Source organism: Lynx canadensis, chromosome D3, assembly GCF_007474595.2.
Source record: "Lynx canadensis isolate LIC74 chromosome D3, mLynCan4.pri.v2, whole genome shotgun sequence".
NCBI lineage: Eukaryota > Metazoa > Chordata > Mammalia > Carnivora > Felidae > Lynx > Lynx canadensis.
Genome location: NC_044314.2, coordinates 88,752,233 through 88,771,474, shown reverse-complemented (window position 1 = coordinate 88,771,474; position 19,242 = coordinate 88,752,233). Strand labels below are relative to the sequence as shown.

Sequence of the window (19,242 nt, the reverse complement as noted above, 5' to 3'; positions counted from 1 at the left end):
TCTGCCGCACGGGGCACTTCCCTTCCAAAGTGAAGAAATGTCCTGATTTCTGTTTGGTGTCGACCTGGCTTCTCCCATCTCCTTAAAGTTACCTACGCCCGCCCCTGGTTCTTCTCCCCCCTCGCCAGGCGGCCTTCGAAGTCCCTCCCCCATGCTCCCCTCCCCCCTCCCAGATCATTTCTGACCCTGTAAAAATACTCAGCAACCTGAAACCCACTGTTTGGAGACACAGCGTGCTGCACACGCAGCTGTTCTCGGAACTCCGACGCGGGCGGCACGGATGCACGCGGTTGCACTCTGCTCGCTGGAGCGCCAAGGGCCCGGCGCACGCCTGCCTTTGGTGGCACCTCCTGGCCTCGGCAGGGACCGTCCCTGGGAGGGACGGACTCGGCGGAGAACGCCGGAGCAGAACTCCACCCCGCACGAAGCAGCCGCACGCAGCCAGCAGAGTAGGAACAAATCAGGACAACACGCAGAAAACGAAACACGGTTGTCTTGAAATCCCCAAGCCAGTAACCAGCCGATCTAGGACGCTGCTTAGGAAAGTACCCCACTGGGGGGCCAGCGTGGCTCCGTCCGTTAAGCGTCCGATTCTTGGTTTCAGCTCGGGTCATGAGCTCACGGTTCATGAGATCAAGCCCCATGTTGGGCTCCAAGAGCCTGCTTGGGATTCTCTCCCTCTCTTTGCCCCTCCCGCCCACGAATGCACTCTCTCTCTGTCTCTCTCTCTCAAGATAAATAAATAAACTTAAAAAAAACAAAGGTACCCTATTTATAAACTAAATATGATCCCTGGCTTGAGGGCATTTGTTTGCCCCGCAAATACAAGAGGGAGCTCCTTAATGGAAGACGTTCACATATTTAAAGGGAAGGGGTGGGCAGGAGAGGGGGGTGGGGGTGGGAAGGAGAGGGGGTGTGGAGGGAGAGGGTGAAACGGACACAGCACACCCAAAATTACAACCATGCCTCCCTAACCCACCTCAACACGGAGCTAGGCTTAAGAAAAAAGGGGCTGGGTTCAGCCAGTGCACACGAGAGGAGCGCGGCGCGGGGGGGGGGGGGGGGGGGGGGTGGTGCTGGGAAGAGAGAGCGAACGAACGTGCACGGCCAGTTCAGTCCAAACCCAGCCACCCAGAAGACTGGCGTGTTTCACCACCTTTACTGGTCTTCGGTTCTGTTTTTCCAAAAGATTCACGTCTGACCTTTCCCGCTTTCCAGAGGGGGAAACCAGGACCTCGTGCAGTGCCTGAGACCTTGGGTCAAAGTACAGACACATCCAACGAGAGCAGGAAAAGAAGATGAGGGAGAGACCCAGGGTTCCCACTCCTCAGGCTTCAGGCTCGTAAGAGGCGCTGAGCGGTGTTTACAAAGGGACCCCGGCACCCGGGGCAGGACGGCCCTCGAAGGGTCTCTTAGGACACACAGGACGCGAATTCTCCGCTCTGTGGAACGTTCCTGGGACAGAGAAAGGGTCGCTGACGCCAGCCGCGGCGAGGATGGGCTTTGAAACCTCGAGGCCGAGGGAGAGGCCAGACCTGAAAGGCCACGCCGTGTGTGACCCCCGCCTCCGCGAAGCGCCCAGACGGGCAAACCCGTGGAGACCGGAGAGAGCGAAGGGTGCCAGGGGCTGGGTCGGGGGTTCCTTCGGGGTGACAGGGCAGACGGACTCAGACAGGGCTGGTGGCTGACAACGCCGTGCATAGCTCAACGCCACAACGCGTGCGGCGTGAGGGTGAGGGCGGGGACGCCTTGCGTGGCTCGTGTCCCGCCTGAGGAAGGACCTCTCCCCCAGCCTCTGCTGCCCTCTGCACCGAGCGCCCCCAGCAACCCTGTGGCGTTCTGCGGTGACGCATCGCACGAGTGGCTCACTACCGACATCCTGTTTCCCCTCGAGGGTAAGGGGCCCAGGCAAACGTCCTCCCTCATTCCTTGTACAAAGCGAGGACTCGGCGGGCCGCTTTCTGTCAGAGCCCGCCTGCGTCCAACACGCCTACCCTAGGGAACACCGCAGCCTGGCCCGGCCCGCCTTAGACGTGCTCCGAACACGGACGGGAGCCTCCGGGTGGGCACAGTCACCCACCACAAAGCAAAGCCTGTTTTATAACAAGGTGTTGACGGTCGCGTGTAATTGAATCCTGTATCGCAAGTGACAAACGGGACGGCCGCGTGGGTGCAGGCGGCGGTCCGGGAGCTGCGGCCGCTGCCCAGCATCGCGAGAGAGGACGGGGACACAGATGGCTGGCCCGGGACACGGCGAAGGCAATATCCACGTACGATTCCTGCTGAAGGTACACTGCTTCCGCCCCGTCGCGAAGTCGGACATTATCAAGCTGAACCGTCCTCAGTCAGGGATCGCCTATACGTCTTTTATTCCTTGTTTGCCTCACCAGAAGGTCAGCCCCTCGAGAGCAGGGGACCCTGTCCATCCTGTTCAACACCACGTCCGCAGCACCTTGTGCTGAGGAGACATTTGAGACCGAGGTGAGAACAAGCGAGAGAATGAACGGATGGACACGCAAACACCTCCTGAAAGACGAAGGGAGAGATGCCAGGCCTGGTGTAGCTTCCCCGAGGCCACTATGCACTCGGCCCAAAGTGCACCCGGGCTGAGTAGGGAGGAGAGTAAAAGGCACAGCCCGAAGACGACATAAAGACAAGGCTCTCTGGTTCTTATCCAACAATGTGCATCAGAAGCGACCGTGGGCTTTAAAGTCATATGGAAGCCTGGGTACCGTCCCTGGAAGATGTGCTTAAGAAGCCACAGGAGGAACGGAACAGCCAGGATTCTACTTTTTTTTTTTTTTCATTTATTTAATTTTTGAGAGACAGAGTGCAAGCGGGGGAGGGGCAGAGAGAGAGAGAAAGAGAGAGAGAGATGCAGAATCCGAAGCAGGCTCCGGGCTCCCAGCTGTCAGCACAGAGCCCAACGCAGGGCTCCAACCCACAGACCGTGAGTCAAAGCCGAAGTCGGACGCTTAACCGACTAAACCACCCAGGTGCCCCTGGACAGCCAGGATTTTAAAAGCCACGCAGGGGGGGATTTCAGAGGCACAACCTCAACCGAGAGCCACTCACGCTTCCCGTGGCAAGGTCTGCCGTGGGCCTACGCATCCGTGTTCGCTCGCTTCAACCCTACGATATTCCTGAAGGCGGTACTATCAGCCTCTCCACGTGACAGAGGCAGAAACAGACCCAGGCACGTTGAGAGGCTGACCCAAGGTCGCACAGCCACTAGACCTCACCCACCCCTACTTCGGGCACTGAAACAGCGGACAGAGCACGGTTATCTGACTTTGGGCGCCACCGCTGACTACAAACAAGGAACGCTGCTACAGGCCAGGGCACTGGCATCCACAGGGACTGAGAGCAGGCAGCAGGACACGAGGCTGGGGCAGGTGGTGGCAGAGGGCGCAGCTCTCCGGGCCCCCCCCACCCCCGAGGCATGGGCCGAGCGTCCCCCACACACGGACAGCTCGAGAGCATCGGGTTTTGGTGCCGTCTCGAAACCGAAGCCGTGAGTCACGAACACCAAAGGGCCAATGACGTTCAGTCTCTGCTGAAGCCCTATTTCCTCACGACACGGCAGCACACGTGTGGAAAATGGGTAAATAAGGGGCGTCCGGGGGGCTCAGTCAGTTAAGCGTTTGACCCTTGATTTCAGCTCAGGCCCTGATGGCTGGTGGGTTCGAGCCCCGCACTAGGCTTTGGGACTCTCTCTCGCCCCCATGAGTACGCTCTCTTTCTCTCAAAATAAATAAACTTTAAAAAATAAATAAAATGGGTAAATAAAGCTTAATTACTCAAAGGAGACAAATGTAGTCACCTGGAAAATTCGCTATGTAAGACACCTCAAACCCTACCAATAGCACATAATTCAATGTCACTTTTTACCAAAATTCAGATTTACCAAAAACCCAATTAATTAGAAGACTAACCACAGTGTCTCCTTACTAAGAAAACCCCTAGTGGGGCACCTGGGTGGCTCAGTCAGTTGGGCGTCCGACTTCAGCTCAGGTCATGATCTCACAGTCTGTGAGTCGAGCCCCGCGTCGGGCTCTGTGCCGACAGCTCGGAGCCTGGAGCCTGCTTCGGATTCTGCGTCTCCCTCTCTCTCTGCCCCTCCCCCGCTCATACTCTGTCTCTCTCACTCTTTCTCAAAAATAAATAAAGATTTGGGGCGCCTGGGTGGCGCAGTCGGTTAAGCGTCCGACTTCAGCCAGGTCACGATCTCGCGGTCCGTGAGTTCGAGCCCCGCGTCAGGCTCTGGGCTGATGGCTCAGAGCCTGGAGCCTGTTTCCGGTTCTGTGTCTCCCTCTCTCTCTGCCCCTCCCCCATTCGTGCTCTGTCTCTCTCTGTCCCAAAAATAAATAAACATTGAAAAAAAAAAAATTTAAAAAAATAAATAAATAAATAAATAAAGATTTAAAAAAATGTTTTTTAATTAAAAAAAAAAAAAGAAAATTAAACACCGAATCACCACATGATCCATTTCTGGATGTATATCCAAGAGAATCCAAAGCGGGACCTCAGGGAGCTATTTGCACACCCATGTTCATTGTAGCCTTCCTCCCAACAGCCAGGACGTGGGAGCACCCCAAGGGCCCACTCACAGAGCAATGGACAAACAAAATGTGTGGCATCCCTACAAGGAAATATTATGCAGCTGTAAAGAAGAAGGAAATCCCATCACACCTGACTACCTGGCTGGACTTTGAGCTTAGGATTCTCTCTCGCTCTCTCTCTGCCCCTCCCTTGCTCTCTATCTCAAAACAAATAAATAAATCTGAATCCTTTTTTAAAAATGGTTAAGATGGTACACTTAACGTTACGCGTTTTTTTGCCACAATAAAAAAGGGAGGAGGAAAAAAGGTGCCAAGACACTGTCTGGAGACACACGCTGCAGCCTGTGAATGTTTCGGAGCGTCTCTGACCACGCGGCCCTCTGGGTGGGTGGTCCCGAGGACACTAAAGGAGGAAAATCCTGGAAACCAATTTGACAATCAACTTCATATATTGAAAAAAAAAATAAAAATAAAAATAAAATAGGTTAAAATAAGTAAATAAATAAAGGAGGAAAACCCAAGTCGCTGTCGGGACTCACTCGCAGCATAGAGGGCGACTTTGTCGTTCTCCTCATGGCGCAGGAGGTTTTCCGCATAGTTTAGCCGGCTGCCTCGGAACCACTCAGGGACGTCCGCGATCCCTTTTGAGGTGTCCACAACCTACAGGAGATGACGGCAAATGCGCACGATGAGATCCACACGGGAATAAACAAAAGACACTCTGCTTCCCAGGAAGCCCGCTAACCTGGCCCAAAGCATCATCAGATCGTTTCGTAGACTGAACACTGAACTGGCCTACAGGCTTGAAACTGAAAAGAGATCAGCGCCCTCTAGGTAATCGGGAAGAAGTTACACACCAAAGTTGCCAAGAGAGGTAATCTTTTTTTTTTTTAATTTTTTTTTTAACGTTTATTTTTGAGACAGAGAGAGGCAGAGCATGAACGGGGGAGGGTCAGAGAGAGGGAGACACAGAATCCGAAACAGGCTCCAGGCTCTGAGCTGTCAGCACAGAGCCCGACACGGGGCTTGAACTCACGGACCGCGAGATCGTGACCTGGCTGAAGTCGGACGCCCAACCGACTGAGCCACCCAGGCGCCCCTAAGAGAGGTAATCTTAAGTGTCCTCACCACAAAGAGAAAGCAGGCGAGATGGTGGGCGTGTTAATTTCCACAATGTACCCCTACAGCAAATCATCACGCTGGATGCTTTAAATATATACAGTTTCATTGTTAATTATTCCTCAATAAAGTTTGAAAAAAAAGAGGGACAGTTGGGTTAAGCGTCCGACTTCGGCTCAGGTCATGGTCTCACGGCTTGTGAGTTTGAGCCCCGCGTCGGGCTCTGTGCTGACGGCTCGGAGCCTGGAGCCTGCTTTGGATTCTGCGTCTCCCTCTCTCTCTGCCCCTCCCCTGCTTGCACTCTGTCTCCCTCAAAAATAAATAAACATTAAAAAAAATTTTTTTTTAAGAAATTAATGCCCAAGGGAAAGCACCATCCCCAGTAACGTACTCTTTCAACAAATACTTATGAAGCACCTACTTTATGAGAGCCGCTGACAAAAAGGGAATAAGACAGATGTGGCACCTGCCGAATGTTCCAGGCTCTGACCAGACACACGGAAAACCAGGAGATGGCGATGGCATGCGCCTGCCCCTCCCACAATTTCCCCGACCCGGGTCCCTCACCTCCTTCCTCGAAGGGCTCGAACCTCGACTTTCCTCCCCAAGTGCCAACAGATGAATCTTTCAGGATGGTTCACCCCACCATCAAACCCAATAAATTAAACTTTGAGTAACAGGAGACCCCCTTTCCCCAGATAGTCACTGACTGACAGCATAAGGAGTCGTAAAGGTCCCTAAACTCCAGGCTTAAGAAACGATAAACCTCCTGGCGGTTTCAAACATGACAGCGTAAATGGATTTAATAGCACCACTGAACTGGGCACTAAAATGGCGAAGGTGGTAAATTTTGTGGCGTGTATCTTACCACGATTAAAAATTTTTTAATAAAATAAAAATGAAACGACGTCCTGCCACATGGGGTCGCCCGCGTTCCCAGGACGGGGCCTGGGGTCCACGCATCACGGAGTCTAGAAGGCATGCTCTCCGTGGAATCTGTGACCTCAACCCAACTTTCTGCCAACTCTCTAGAACAATGATTTTCTCCCCATTGGTGTGAGGCTTGGAAAGAAGATAGGACCCGGTGTCCCCAAAAACAAACACTTCATTTTGGACCCACAACCGTAAGAAGACAATGTGTGTGCAAAGTCTCGACTCACCTCATCATACATGCGGGAGAAGATGATCCCACTGAATTTCCAGAACTTGGCCCAGAAGTCTGAATAGGATTCAACCGACCAGTGGTATAAGTCATCATAATTTTCTAAAAAGAAAAGAAAACGGCACATAGCTCAAGTAACGCTTCGAAAGCCTTAGCAGTTCAGTAAGGAGATGGCCACGCCTAAGGAGTCACAGGTTTGTCAGAGGCATCTGATGGGAAACGGTCTGGGGGCGGTGGCGTATCCTAACTTTTACCAGAGCAAACCTACCACCGCTGGCCCCTAACACGAACAAAAGCATGAGGCAGTGACTTCATACCCTGACTAGCAGTGCCTAAGAACATGGGTTCCAGAGCCAGAAGGCCTGACTTCAAATCCCGCCTTGGCCACGTACTAGCCGTGCGACCCTGTGGAAGCTACTTGAGCACGCCGTATCTCGGTCTCCCCGTCTGTCAAGTGGAGATGGTTCACAGCACCCCCTCTTCGTGGGGCTGTTGGGAGAACTCAAACGAACACAGGCACGAGATGCTAGAACAGGGCCTTGGACGTAGACGGAGCTACGTTAAGCCTGCTATTTGTTTTTTTTAATGTTTATTTATTTTTTGAGACAGAGTGAGACAGAGCATGAGTGGGGGAGGGGCAGAGAGAGAGGGAGACACAGAATCGGAAGCAGGCTCCAGGCTCCGAGCTGTCAGCACAGAGCCCGACGCGGGGCTCGAACTCACGCACCGCGAGATCGTGACCTGAGCTGAAGCCGGACGCCCAACCGACTGAGCCACCCAGGCGCCCCTAAGCCTGCTATTATACCACACGAAATGAGGAAAGCCCCATCTGACAGATTTGAGGTCCCAGAAATGCAACCAGAAGCTCGGTGATGACCTCACATGCGGGTAACAGTGTTGGGGGTGGGGGGAGGTGACTCAGACTTTGGAACAGGCAAAGCGTGTGCGTCTTAACAGAGACTCCGTCCGTGACTAGATACATCCCCCTCTCTCTTTTCCACGCAAACGGAAGCAGGTTCTTCACACCAGGTTCTGATCCTGAGACCCTGGGCAAGTCCCTTGCCCTCACTGGGCGTTTTCAATCTCCACGTATTCCCAGCAGGCTACACGTTCCCATGCTGGTGCTCCTGGGACAGACCGGCAGAAAGGTGCCCAGCAGGTGTCAGGAAGAGGAAAACGGGGCATAAGGCAATGGCCGGGCTGAATTCTCTCAGTGCCATCAAGGCCTAACGGTCTTCACTGCTCCCAGTCCTGGGAGGCACGGAGGGGGGACACAATGATCCCTGCCCGTCGGCAATGCCCCTTCCCACTGAGGCGTCCAGAACTGTCCTCGGGCACGCGGGACTCTGGAGCGGGAGGAAGAGACGTGTCCGAGAGCAGGGCAGGCTGCGGGAGGCGGGGGCGGCCCTGGCAGCAAGGGCAGGCTGGGGACGCCCGGGGGAAGCCTAGAGCCCAGGCGAAGAACAGGGAGTGAGTGGTACAGCGTCCCCTCTGCAGCGGAGCGGAGAAGGATCCCCCGGATGAGGAGGGGAGAGTCAGCACAGAGGCCACACAGCAAGCAGGGAACAGGGGCTTTGGAGCAGTTCGGGTTCGTGGCAGTGAGGCTTCCCCCCCCCCCCCCCCCCCCCCCCCCCCCCCTGCCTCCAAGCCCCGGGAGGCCTGCCCTCCAGTCCCGCCCCATCGACTCAAGCCGGGGGCCACAGACCAGGTCAACCAGGCGTGTGGGGGGAAAAGCACCAGGGATGGAGTGTCTGGAACTCTGGGGCCGGCCCTGACTCTGGAGACCGTGCTTGGGGACCTGAGGTAGGCCACTGTGCCTCTCTGGACTCAGTGTCCTTATAGGTCACCTGGAAACTGACTGGAGAAGAGCACAGATCCTCCCGTGACAGTAGGAAGTGATGGCTGCGTTCGAGTCTCGGCCCTGCCACTTACTGCACAGGGACCCTGGGCAAGCTGTGCCACCTCTCTGAGCCTCGGCATTCTCACCTGCAAAATGGGGATGACAACAATGACCCCCGAGGACCAACAGAGCCTGGCTTCAAGACACAGGCTCCGGAGCTCGACCATCCGGGTCCAGGTCCTGCCGCTTTCCATGTGAGCTCAGACAAGTAAACAACCCTCTCTGGGCCTCAGCGTCTCCTCCATAAGTCGTCCTCCGTGACTTGTCACGGTCAGTGCGAAGACCGAACGAGTCAAAACACACAAAGCACTGAGAGACCACAGCTTGGCAGAGGGAAAGGACCTGGTGCGCCAGCCATCGTCGTCCCTGCCCGTCACCTCGCAGGAGCAGGACGGCGCCAGGCTATCCGGCAGCGTGGGACGGGCTAGGACGTCGGGACAGGGCCATGCCAGCACAGGGACGCGTTCACGAGTAGGAGACGCCGGGCTCGCGGCCCAGGAGGAGGGCAGCGCGGGCCCAGGGTGGTTCTGGCAGAGGGAGCCCCCGCCTGCCCACAGCGGGGAAGCTGGGCTAGTCCGCGGGGCCCCCGGTTCCGTTTCCCCCCGGGCCTCTCTGTTCGATGTCACGCCAGCCCTCACCAGTGGCCGAGGCTCCCAGCTCCGAGAGCTCCCCCAGGCCGACACAAGAGACGGACGGAGGCCCGACCCCGGGGCCTGCACCGAAAGCGAGCCCGTCGGAAAGCGAGGCTCTGGCAGCATCCGGAGGGAGGAAGATGCCACCCGCCTGCCGATGCGGGGGACGAGTGGTCTCGACGGCACCTTAACGTGACGAGGGCCCCAGAGGACAGCAGGGGGACGCGTTGCCTCTGGGGGGGAGCTCGTCCACGTGGACGACCCAGGCAAGTCCTGAGGGACGAGTCGTCAGCCGGGCCGGGCCCTGTGACTTCTACCCACGCCCCGCTCGCAGCCTGCGCTCCCGAGGCCCAGATCGCCTACCACAGGCACGTCTGGTTCAGTCTGCACGACGTTCACAAAGAGCCCGAACTAGCTGCCAACGTACTAAAATCCCAGTTTTCAAACGAAATGCAGGGTTTGCGCCTTCTCCTGAGAAACGAGAACGGCCGGCTGTGGCCAGCCAGGGGCTCCCGCCTCCGGCACTCACATCCCCATGCTGTCCCCGCCCCACGCAGGGCAGGGGCCTGTGTCACCAACAGGATATTATGCAAATGACCAAGGGTGACTTCTGAGACTGGGTCCTAACAGCCACTGCAGCTCCTGCCTGGCTCTCCTGGGGCCCTAACCTAAGGCACCGTCACGCCACATAGCGACAGGCAGCTTACAGAGCCCGGTGACAGCTGTCCCCCCCGCCCTCACCCACACGCGAGAGGCAACGTCACCCGGCAGACGGTCATGACTCTGGAAACAGACGATAGGCGCGCCACTCACGGCTGCAACATCCCGACCAAGACCTGTGTTTGCCCACCCGGGAAACGGGTGCCAGCACCCGCCGGGCCAGGGCTCCACGGGTTAGGTCAGGGGATGCACGCCCACTGAGAGCCGACTACCACCCTTCCCTGTGTAGGCGTCGGCTCTGAAAGCCACCCCCTCTTCCCGTCCACCCAGGAGAACTCGGACCAGCCTGCACCTCCGAGTCTCCGCTCATGATCCATCGGACAGCCCAGCACACAGGGAACCGCTCGGGAGCCCACAGCGGGCTGTCCCTACTCTGACGCTCCCTGGGCACGCCCGTTCTGCAAGAGCTCTCTCCCCCAGCCGCCCGTGAGCGGTTTGAGAGCCGGGACCAAGCCTTCCATTTGCGGGCAAAGGCCATCCCAGCCGCCCGAAGGCTGCCGTGATTTGCGGCCTGCGGCACACAGAAAGGCACTCGGCACACCGTCCAACGAAGGAGCGCGCACTTGAAAGCGGGTGTCGCTCCCCTGGTTACGGAGGGCCGGTACCCGCGGCGTGTCTCGTGGGGTCTCTCACACGCACACATGCTGGGCTGCAGCCACAGGCTGTCCACAGGACGGCTACAGCCGCCCCCCCCACCCCCACCCCGAGGTCCACGCGGACGTGTGCAGAGTCCTCAGGTGAGGTTGGCTGGGAGCAGTCACAGGAACCAACCGACCCGAGGCCCTGGGAGTCGGAAAAAATACGGGACCCCGCCAAGGCCCCGCCCAACCTCACGCCAGCCCTGGGCTGGGCTCGTGGAGAGGCGGCCAGGCTGGAGAAGGCCGCCCTCCCGCCCATCCCTCCTCGGGGACCGAGCACAGCTGCAGCCACCCGTGAGGATGTGTCCCTTGCTCTCCCTGCACACGTGGGCACAGCACTCTGCTCAACACCGCGTGCCAGCTACACACAAAACACTGGGGGCGCAGAAGATACAAACTCAAGGCTATAGTCTTTATAAATTTTTTTTTTCAATGTTTTTTATTTATTTTGGGGACAGAGAGAGACAGAGCATGAACGGGGGAGGGGCAGAGAGAGAGGGAGACACAGAATCGGAAACAGGCTCCAGGCTCCGAGCCATCAGCCCAGAGCCTGACGCGGGGCTCGAACTCACGGACCGCGAGATCGTGACCTGGCTGAAGTCGGACGCTTAACCGACTGCGCCACCCAGGCGCCCCAAGGCTATAGTCTTTAAAGCGATTAGAATGCTCACAAGTTAATGAAAAAGCGAGGCAGGATGAAAGTCCAAATTACACGCGCCTGGAGAGCGGAGGAGAAGATATTCGATGACAGTAATCAAAGAGGAGGAAACATCTGAGATGAATCTTAAAGCCCAGAAGTCCAGGGCCAGGCCTCTGGAAAGGCGAGAAGAGCAGGCTGGCTTAGCCATCAGGAGCAGAAGAGGACAAAAAGACAGACGCCAAGCTCTAAACCACCCCCAGACCAAGGGAGGAACCCCACCGGGGCCAGCTCATTGCCACCACGTGGGGATACAGGCCCAGCAACACAGGCCTTTAGGTTTTCAAAAGAAGATGGAAATTTTGGTTTTTCCTGTGTGTCTCCCAGTGTGTGAGCCGCCCAAGTGAAGTGCTAAGTCCGCAGTGCCAATCTGGCACCCCCCCCCCGCAGCCCTGAGCAGGCCAACTGGGAGCTGCCAGTGCCCGGTGGTATTTACACAGCAACCCGCAGGCCAGGTGCAAGTGACCGCTGGGCCGGATCACCTCCTGTCACCCTCGCACCACCACCCACTGACGCCGGCCCTCTCTTCGTGCCCATTCTACAGACGGGGAAAGTCTGTAAAGAGGCTTGCGAAGATCAGGTGACTTTCTCCTAATCACGCAGCCGGTAAACGGTGGAGCCAGTTCAGAATCCAGGTCGTCAGGTTAGATGGGTCTCACCCACGCACAACCCGTGTGCGGCGGTTTCCTAGAGTGGCAGGGCTGGCTCGCCACGGGAGAGGCTGTTACTGCTGGCAGAGGAGACGCAGACGGGATCGAGGCGAAACGAGAACGATGTCCCACCCCCAGCTCTTTGGAGCCTCGTCTGTTCGCCCCAGCCCGACACACGGTCACTTACCAACTACGCCCTGCAAGGCCCCGGAGGAATAAGCCACATCTGCCTCCAAAGTGCTCCCTGTCTAGTGTGCAGGAGAGAGGGGCGCGACAGGGCTGGGTCTGCCAAGGACAGGGGCTCGGCAGAAGCTATGACACCCATCGCGCTGTGGGGGACGCGAAGCTGCCAGGTGGCCCTGTGTGCAATTCCATGGTCAACAAGAGGCCGTTGTGAACTCTCAGCCAAGGAGTGAAAAGTCAGACCTGTGCTCCGGGAAAGCAAGCGGGGTGCACCGAAGGGAGGAGGGAGGAAAAGCAGGAAGCAGGAAACCCAGCCAACGTTCAGGGCAGAGGGAACAAGGGCCCCAGGAAAAGGGGGGCACGTAAGGAGGCAGCGACTCCCCTAGGCAGAGCAGGTCTCCGTGTCTGTGACAAGGACTGAGAACACGGATGTGATGCCACCAGCAAAAACACAGGAGCCTCAGAAGTCAGCTGAGCTGCAGGGAGGCCCAGGCCAGAGCGCTTCTGACCCAGGAAAAGGGCCTGGTGTGCCCAGCCAAAACCCAGCCAGGTGGTTTCTGAGAGCCGGGGTGGTGCCTGGATGGCAGGCCTGGGACTGGGTTCTGCTGGGGCCTGGGAATGCCAACAGGCCGAGAAGGAGTCCCGCCCTAACCCCAAAGGTTCCTACCTGATCATCTTTCTCCCAGGAGCCTGAATGCCAGCCACACTGGCCCTTTAGTAAGGGGGGAGGGGGGGTTAGAACAAGACAGCAGGTGCTACTGGCTGGTGAGTGACCCCCACACACCCAGGAGAAGAGCCACAAGTCAGAAAGACCCTACATCTTACGTCTGGAAGGAAGCCCCCCCCCCCCCCAGGACAGAGTGCAAGACCCCAGGGAGCGCCTGGCCTAACAAGGGATCTCTCAGTGCCCCCAGGTTCCAAGGCCGGGGGGCTGGGGGACCCTCCCAGGGACGCAGCTGCCACAGTCAGGAGTCCCACCCCCCCCCGGAAAGGGGGCCCCCACTTCCAGGGGCTCCTCCAAGCCCCCCAAGAAGGAGACTGGAAATCAGGAGACCACTCCAACAGCTAGGGGGGCCCTGCCAGCAACGCCCGGGAGAACGGGGCGCCCCGGTCCCCAGGAGCGGGCCCCTCTCCGAGGGGGAGCCGGGTTTCTGGAGGGCCCTGGCCCCGGGGACGGGGTGGCCGGGGAGCCCCCGGGCCGCGCGCCCGCACTCACCCAGCGCCAGGCCGCAGGCAGCGCCCACGGCCGCCCGGAAGCGGTCCATCTGCGTGTTCTTCTTGCCGTCAGGCTCCCACATCACCTGGCACTCCAGGATCTCCTCCCCGCCGGCTCGCGGCTGCTTGGACATGGCTGCGGCGGCGGCTGCGCGGGGACGGGCACGGGGACGCGGAGCGGCACTGGGACCGGGCCGGGGGTCTGCAGGCGCGGCGGCGGGGTCGGAAGGCAGCTGCCGGGCGGCGGCGAGGACGGCGAGCGCGGCGCTACTGAGCGCGGCGCGGCCTTCGCCTGCGGGATCCCCGGCCGGCCCCGCCCCCCGGAGGTCCCGCCCCTCGCAGGCCACGCCCCCCGCGTGTAACCCTCCGCGGGCGCCGAGCCTCGCAAAGGAGTACTCGCCGCCACGCCCAGCGGCCTCCGGGTCTCGAACCCGTTCGTGCTGTGGGTGGGGCTGCGCAGGCGCGTTGCCCCCGGGCTCCTAGTCCTCACCTGTGGCGGGAAGGGGTTAAAGCCGCGCGGGAGGGCAGAGGTCGTGGGCCGCTGGCTCGTTCTGTGTTCGTTCGGTCGCCATTGATTTGTTCCTCCTGCAGATATTTTTTTTTTAATTTTTTTTCAACGTTTATTTATTTTTGGGACAGAGAGAGACAGAGCATGAACGGGGGAGGGGCAGAGAGAGAGAGGGAGACACAGAATCGGAAACAGGCTCCAGGCTCTGAGCCATCAGCCCAGAGCCCGACGCGGGGCTCGAACTCACGGACCGCGAGATCGTGACCTGGCTGAAGTCGGACGCTTAACCGACTGCGCCACCCAGGCGCCCCTCCTCCTGCAGATATTGACCGAGCGCCCGCTGGGCACCAGGCACGGAGCGGGGCTTTGCGGTTACAGCAGCGAATGGAGCAAAGTTCCTGCCCTGTGTCAACAGAAGGGGGGGGGGGGGGAATATATCACATTACGTCATACATAACATAGTGTATACGGTAGAACACGTAGTGTACTGATGAGTGTCATCTAGATGATAAGTATACGGTGATTCGTATAATACAAAGTATTAAGTACTATGGAAAGAAACAAAGCAGGGAAGGCTAGAGAGCACTGGTGGAGGAGTGTTTCTACTTCAAGGGGGTTGTCAGGGGGTCCCTGGGTGGCTCAGTAGGTTGAGCATCGGACTCTTGGTTTCGCTCAGGTCATGATCTGGCGGTTTCATGGGTTCGAGTCCCACGTGGGGCTCTGCGCTGGCAGCGTGGAGCCTGCTTGGGATTCTCTCCGTCTCCCTCTCTGCCTCTGCCCGTCCCCGAATCACGCTCTCTGTCTCCAAGTAAACAAATAAATAAATAGGGTTGTCAGGGAAGGTCCCCTTGAAAAGGTGACCACTACCGTTGACTTGAAGCAGGTGACGGGAGTAATGAGCTATTCAGTCTCTGGGGGAAATGTTTCCAGGCAGCGATGACAGCACGTGCTAAGGCCCTGAGGTAGGAGTGCCGGGTGGGGTTAGAGAGCTACTCAAGTGCCTGGTGTTTTTCTTTGACTTGAGAGATCTGGGGTAGGAGACAAAGTCAATGGAGAGGGGGCAGCACAGGTGGCTCCTGGGGACCACTGAGGCCTGGCTTTTACCACGGGCGAGACGAGACCGCTGAGAAGAGGGACATGTTGAGCTGAGGGGCTGCGGAGCTGAGACTAGTCTTCAGGGAGCAAGTATATAGGCAGGAAACCAGTTAGGATGATGCTGAAACAGATGATGGTGACTGAGCCAGGTGGCAGGTGTGGAAATGGAGAGACAGATGGGACCTGGGACATATTTTGAAGGTTTATTTCTTGGACTCCTTCCTGTATGCTGGTTAGCACGGTGCGAGGGACCTCACCATACTCCTTGTAATTTATTCTCGCAGCAACCCAGTCAGCCTCCCCCGGGCACAATTTTTTTGCAGTGTTGCAGTTTGATGAAGCAGCCACACCACTAAATCATAAACAGCTTGCATCTCTCAAGCACCGCAGAGAAACATAGGTTCTAATTTAAAACAGGGTGCGCGGGGGCGCCTGGGTGGCTCGGTCGGTTAAGCGTCGGCTTTGGCTCAGGTCGTGATCTCGCGGTTCGTGGTTTTAAGCCGGCATATCAGGGTCTGTGCTGTCAGCATGGAGCCTGCTTCAGACCCTCTGTCCCACCCCCTCGGCCCCTCCCACCCTCCCTCTCTCTCTCTCTCTCAAAAATAAACATTTAATAATAATAATAATAATAATAATAATAAAACGGGATTTTCGCTATATAAACATGACTTCCAGACTAGCCACCTCCCCTGACCTCCAAGTTGTAGGGCCAGCTCTGGCCCTTTGTGAAGGCGTGAGTTCATCCTGACCCCGAAGGAGGTTAATCTTTGAAGGATTCATATAATTCATGTTGATTTCCTTTCACACTGGAATGCAAATCCCACAGAAGCAAAATCTTTGTTTCACTGGTTCCCCGGGGTTCCCAGGGGTCCCGGAGCCTGATCCATAGTAGTGGCTCAAGAAACAGTCATTCAGAAATGCCAGGGGTGTGCCGTGGCCTAGGCAAGAGGGTTCTGCTATGGAAGACCTCCCTCACCTTCATGGGGCAGGCAAATCGGAGTTTGACCAGGGGACTGGCCAATTCTCGCGGAGCAGGCAGACGGCTGGATTTCTACACCGACAACTGCCTGATTCATCCTTTCCTTTTTTTTTTTTTTTTTTTAATTAGAGAGAGAGAGAGAGCAGGAGAGGGGCAGAGAGATGGACACAGAATCCAAAGCAGGCTCCAGGCTCCGAGCTGTCAGCACAGAGCCCGACGCGGGGCTCGAACTCACGAGCAGTGAGATCATGACCTGAGCCCAAGTCGGACGCTCTACCGACTGAGCCCCGCCCCCCCCCAGGCTCCCCAACCACTTGATTCATTCTTAATCCCTTCAGCCTGGCCCGCCCAAGCAGACACAGCACCTGTAGGGGAACCCAAGGAAGAGGTAAAGTGCACCCAGAATGACCGGTGCCTTGTCACCCCTTTGTCATTCTTCCAGACATACGAACATCGGGAGGTACCTTTTCGGGCCTCACCTTGCTGTGCCTTATCCTTCTGGACAAAATCAGAGAGGGGGACAAAGAAGAGGTTCAAGAAAGTTCTTCCCACTTAAAATGGCCACATTGCTAGAAGGACGCTTCTTGACCAAGAACCTTAAACTGTCTGTGGTCTGTGTGTAACCTTCCCCACGTCCCCCTGTACCTTTGCTTATTTCGGATTCAAGGATCTAGACTGGTACTGCGCACACACCACACTTCCGATCTGTGCGTCCCCATCCTATCCTAGGTTCTTCAAAGCTTTGTGACGGAATCCAGAAACCTATCAGGCCAGATGCATCAGAGGGCTGACCTCCCCACCACATATTTCGAATCCACGACCCTGCTGCCCGTCGGAGTTCCTGTTGATTTCTCCCACACTGCTGTGCGGTACGTTAGGCTTTCCATCTTTCAAAACTGTCACTATTATAAGATGACCATTAACTAACATAGGAAATTATGAAAACACACCGAGCCCTCTGGGATATGCTGAAAGCAGCTTCAAGGGAAAAAGCGTGAGTATTCGGAACTAGCAGAGTTTTCCCAAGAAGGCCCCAAACTGATGGCCTGGAAGAGGACTGGTCCCCACAGCTGGGTACAAGTCAGCCTTACCCGAAAGTCCACATGCTTTTGACGCTACGGATCTCAGTTTTCTCCTCTCTTCTCAAAGCATATTTCTTTGTACACACAGAATGCCATGATAAGGTGCAGCTGGTAAAGAGCCCAAAAGGTCCGTCCTCAGAGAGACAGCTGGGCAATAACGTGACACGGACCCAGACAGCTACCCACCTACCGGGAACGTCACAAAATCCAACTCCCGAGTCTCTCCTGGGAGGATTGTGCCCAAGCCAAGGGGTTGAATCCTGACCTAAGCTGACATTAGAAAGTTTCATCATGGGCACGAGGCGCCTGGGTGGTTCGGACGGTGGAGGGTCCGACTTCGGCTCAGGTCATGATCTCGCAGTTCGTCAGCTCGACCTGTGGGGCTCTGCGCTGTTGGCTCTTCTTCCCTTTCTCTCTACCCCTCCCCCACACGCACGCAGCGCACATTCTCTCTCTCTCTCTCTCAAAATTAATGAACAAAAATAATTTAAAAAAACACACATCTGGGCGCCTGGGTGGCGCAGTCGGTTAAGCGTCCGACTTCAGCCAGGTCACGATCTCGCGGTCCGTGAGTTCGAGCCCCGCGTCGGGCTCTGGGCTGATGGCTCAGAGCCTGGAGCCTGTTTCCGATTCTGTGTCTCCCTCTCTCTCTGCCCCTCCCCCGTTCATGCTCTGTCTCTCTCTGTCCCAAAAATAAATAAACGTTGAAAAAAAAAAATTTTTAAATAAAAAAAAAAAAAAAACACACATCTAAAAGTAAAAAGTTAATCAGTGCCGACAAATTTCACTGCTTTGGTTATTCTACATCAGTACCTTTCAACCCAAGCCAAACTTCACCCTCAGGAGACCAGCCTAAGCCAGGGAAAGAGGGAAGGATGCTGTTTACTCGCTGAAGGAGGTTTTGCCATCGCGTTACTGTTTATTCCCCGGGGCAAGACACCACGGTAGGAACTGCGATGAGTTCATGGTAAGCATCTGTCGCCTAAACCACAAGTGGGTTTAGGGAGATTACGAGAACGGATACTTTCTCCGAGTAAGTATGGGGTTGAATATCCGTCAGTTCCTTGTACGTAAGAAGCCGGCCACCACCCCTGGTAAATGTCTACCCCCAGGCCTCAGTGTGCCCACACGTCTAAGCCAATCCCAGAGCTCCCTCTGCTCCTTTGCCGGATTGGCTCACGCGTAGGCATATGACCGGCTTCCAGTGAGACCAAAGGGGCATATATGGGGGGGTGGGGGTGCCCTCCCACACAGTTTCCTGGGGAGGAGCGAGGTCCCTCTGCAGGGGGCTGCGACAGGTGTTTCACAACCCCAAGAAACAGGGCCAGGGTGCAAGAAAACCCGATGGCAGAGAGAAAGGGGGAAAGCCAAGTTCTCTCTCTGAGCTGCAGGGCGAGCCCGTGGCTAGCCCCGGGGGTCTGGCTGAATAATTGTAACTGTCCTCACGGATTAATCCCCGGGGAGTGGAGTCATCCTTAACGATCGCCAAAAGTCACTCCCCTTGCCCTCTCCCCCCGGAGGGGTTCCTGCTCACTTTGGTACATTCAGCACCCGCGTGGGATGGCCTAGAACGCCTGACGCAAAGATGGGCAGCCATCAGTAACAACTAGGATGGGTCGGATCCCCAAGTTAGTATCCCTCTATCACAACCTGAAGATGTCCCACCTTAGGAAAACAAAATGAAGCATCCAACCCAGGGCCGGATCTTTGGGAGGAACCTTCGAGAGACAGGATATAGCAAGTGCAAAGGCCCTGAGGCACGTTTGGCACAAATGGGAATGACTAATACAGGACCTTGGGAGTCCGCAGGGTGAGAACTATGGGCTTTATTTAAAGTGTGATTAGAAGCCTTTTGGAAAGTTTTGAGTAGGAGGGTGATATGACATATATCTTGAAAGCATTATTCTAGCTGCTGTGTGGTAATAGAGTGAGAGGGGCTGAGTTTGGAGTGGGATAGAGGGAAATATTGCAAAGGTTCACATGGGACATCATGGCGGCTTAACTAGGGTGGAAGTGTGGGGGATAATGAGAAGGGGAGATATATATATTGAGAGAGAGAGAGAGAGAGAGGTGTTAATATACCTGTTTATGAATATAAGC

At 56.4% G+C, this 19,242-nt stretch overlaps 1 protein-coding gene across 3 annotated transcripts in view; it reads right to left on the bottom strand.

Annotated features, from left to right (window-relative positions):
* Positions 1-13,723, bottom strand: part of AACS (acetoacetyl-CoA synthetase) — a 52,754-nt gene extending 39,031 nt beyond the window's left edge. The window contains exons 1-3 of one of the 3 annotated variants that reach the window (XM_030336455.1): positions 13,480-13,723; positions 6,842-6,945; positions 5,102-5,222 (exon numbers count right to left, since the gene is read on the bottom strand). In XM_030336455.1, coding sequence (XP_030192315.1) covers positions 5,102-5,222; positions 6,842-6,945; positions 13,480-13,612 — 358 coding nt within the window. In that variant the 5' untranslated portion in view covers positions 13,613-13,723. The remainder of the gene's footprint in view (positions 1-5,101; positions 5,223-6,841; positions 6,946-13,479) is intronic. The other 2 variants (XM_030336452.1, XM_030336453.1) reach the window with 2 other exon arrangements.
* Between the last annotated feature and the right edge of the window lie 5,519 nt (positions 13,724-19,242).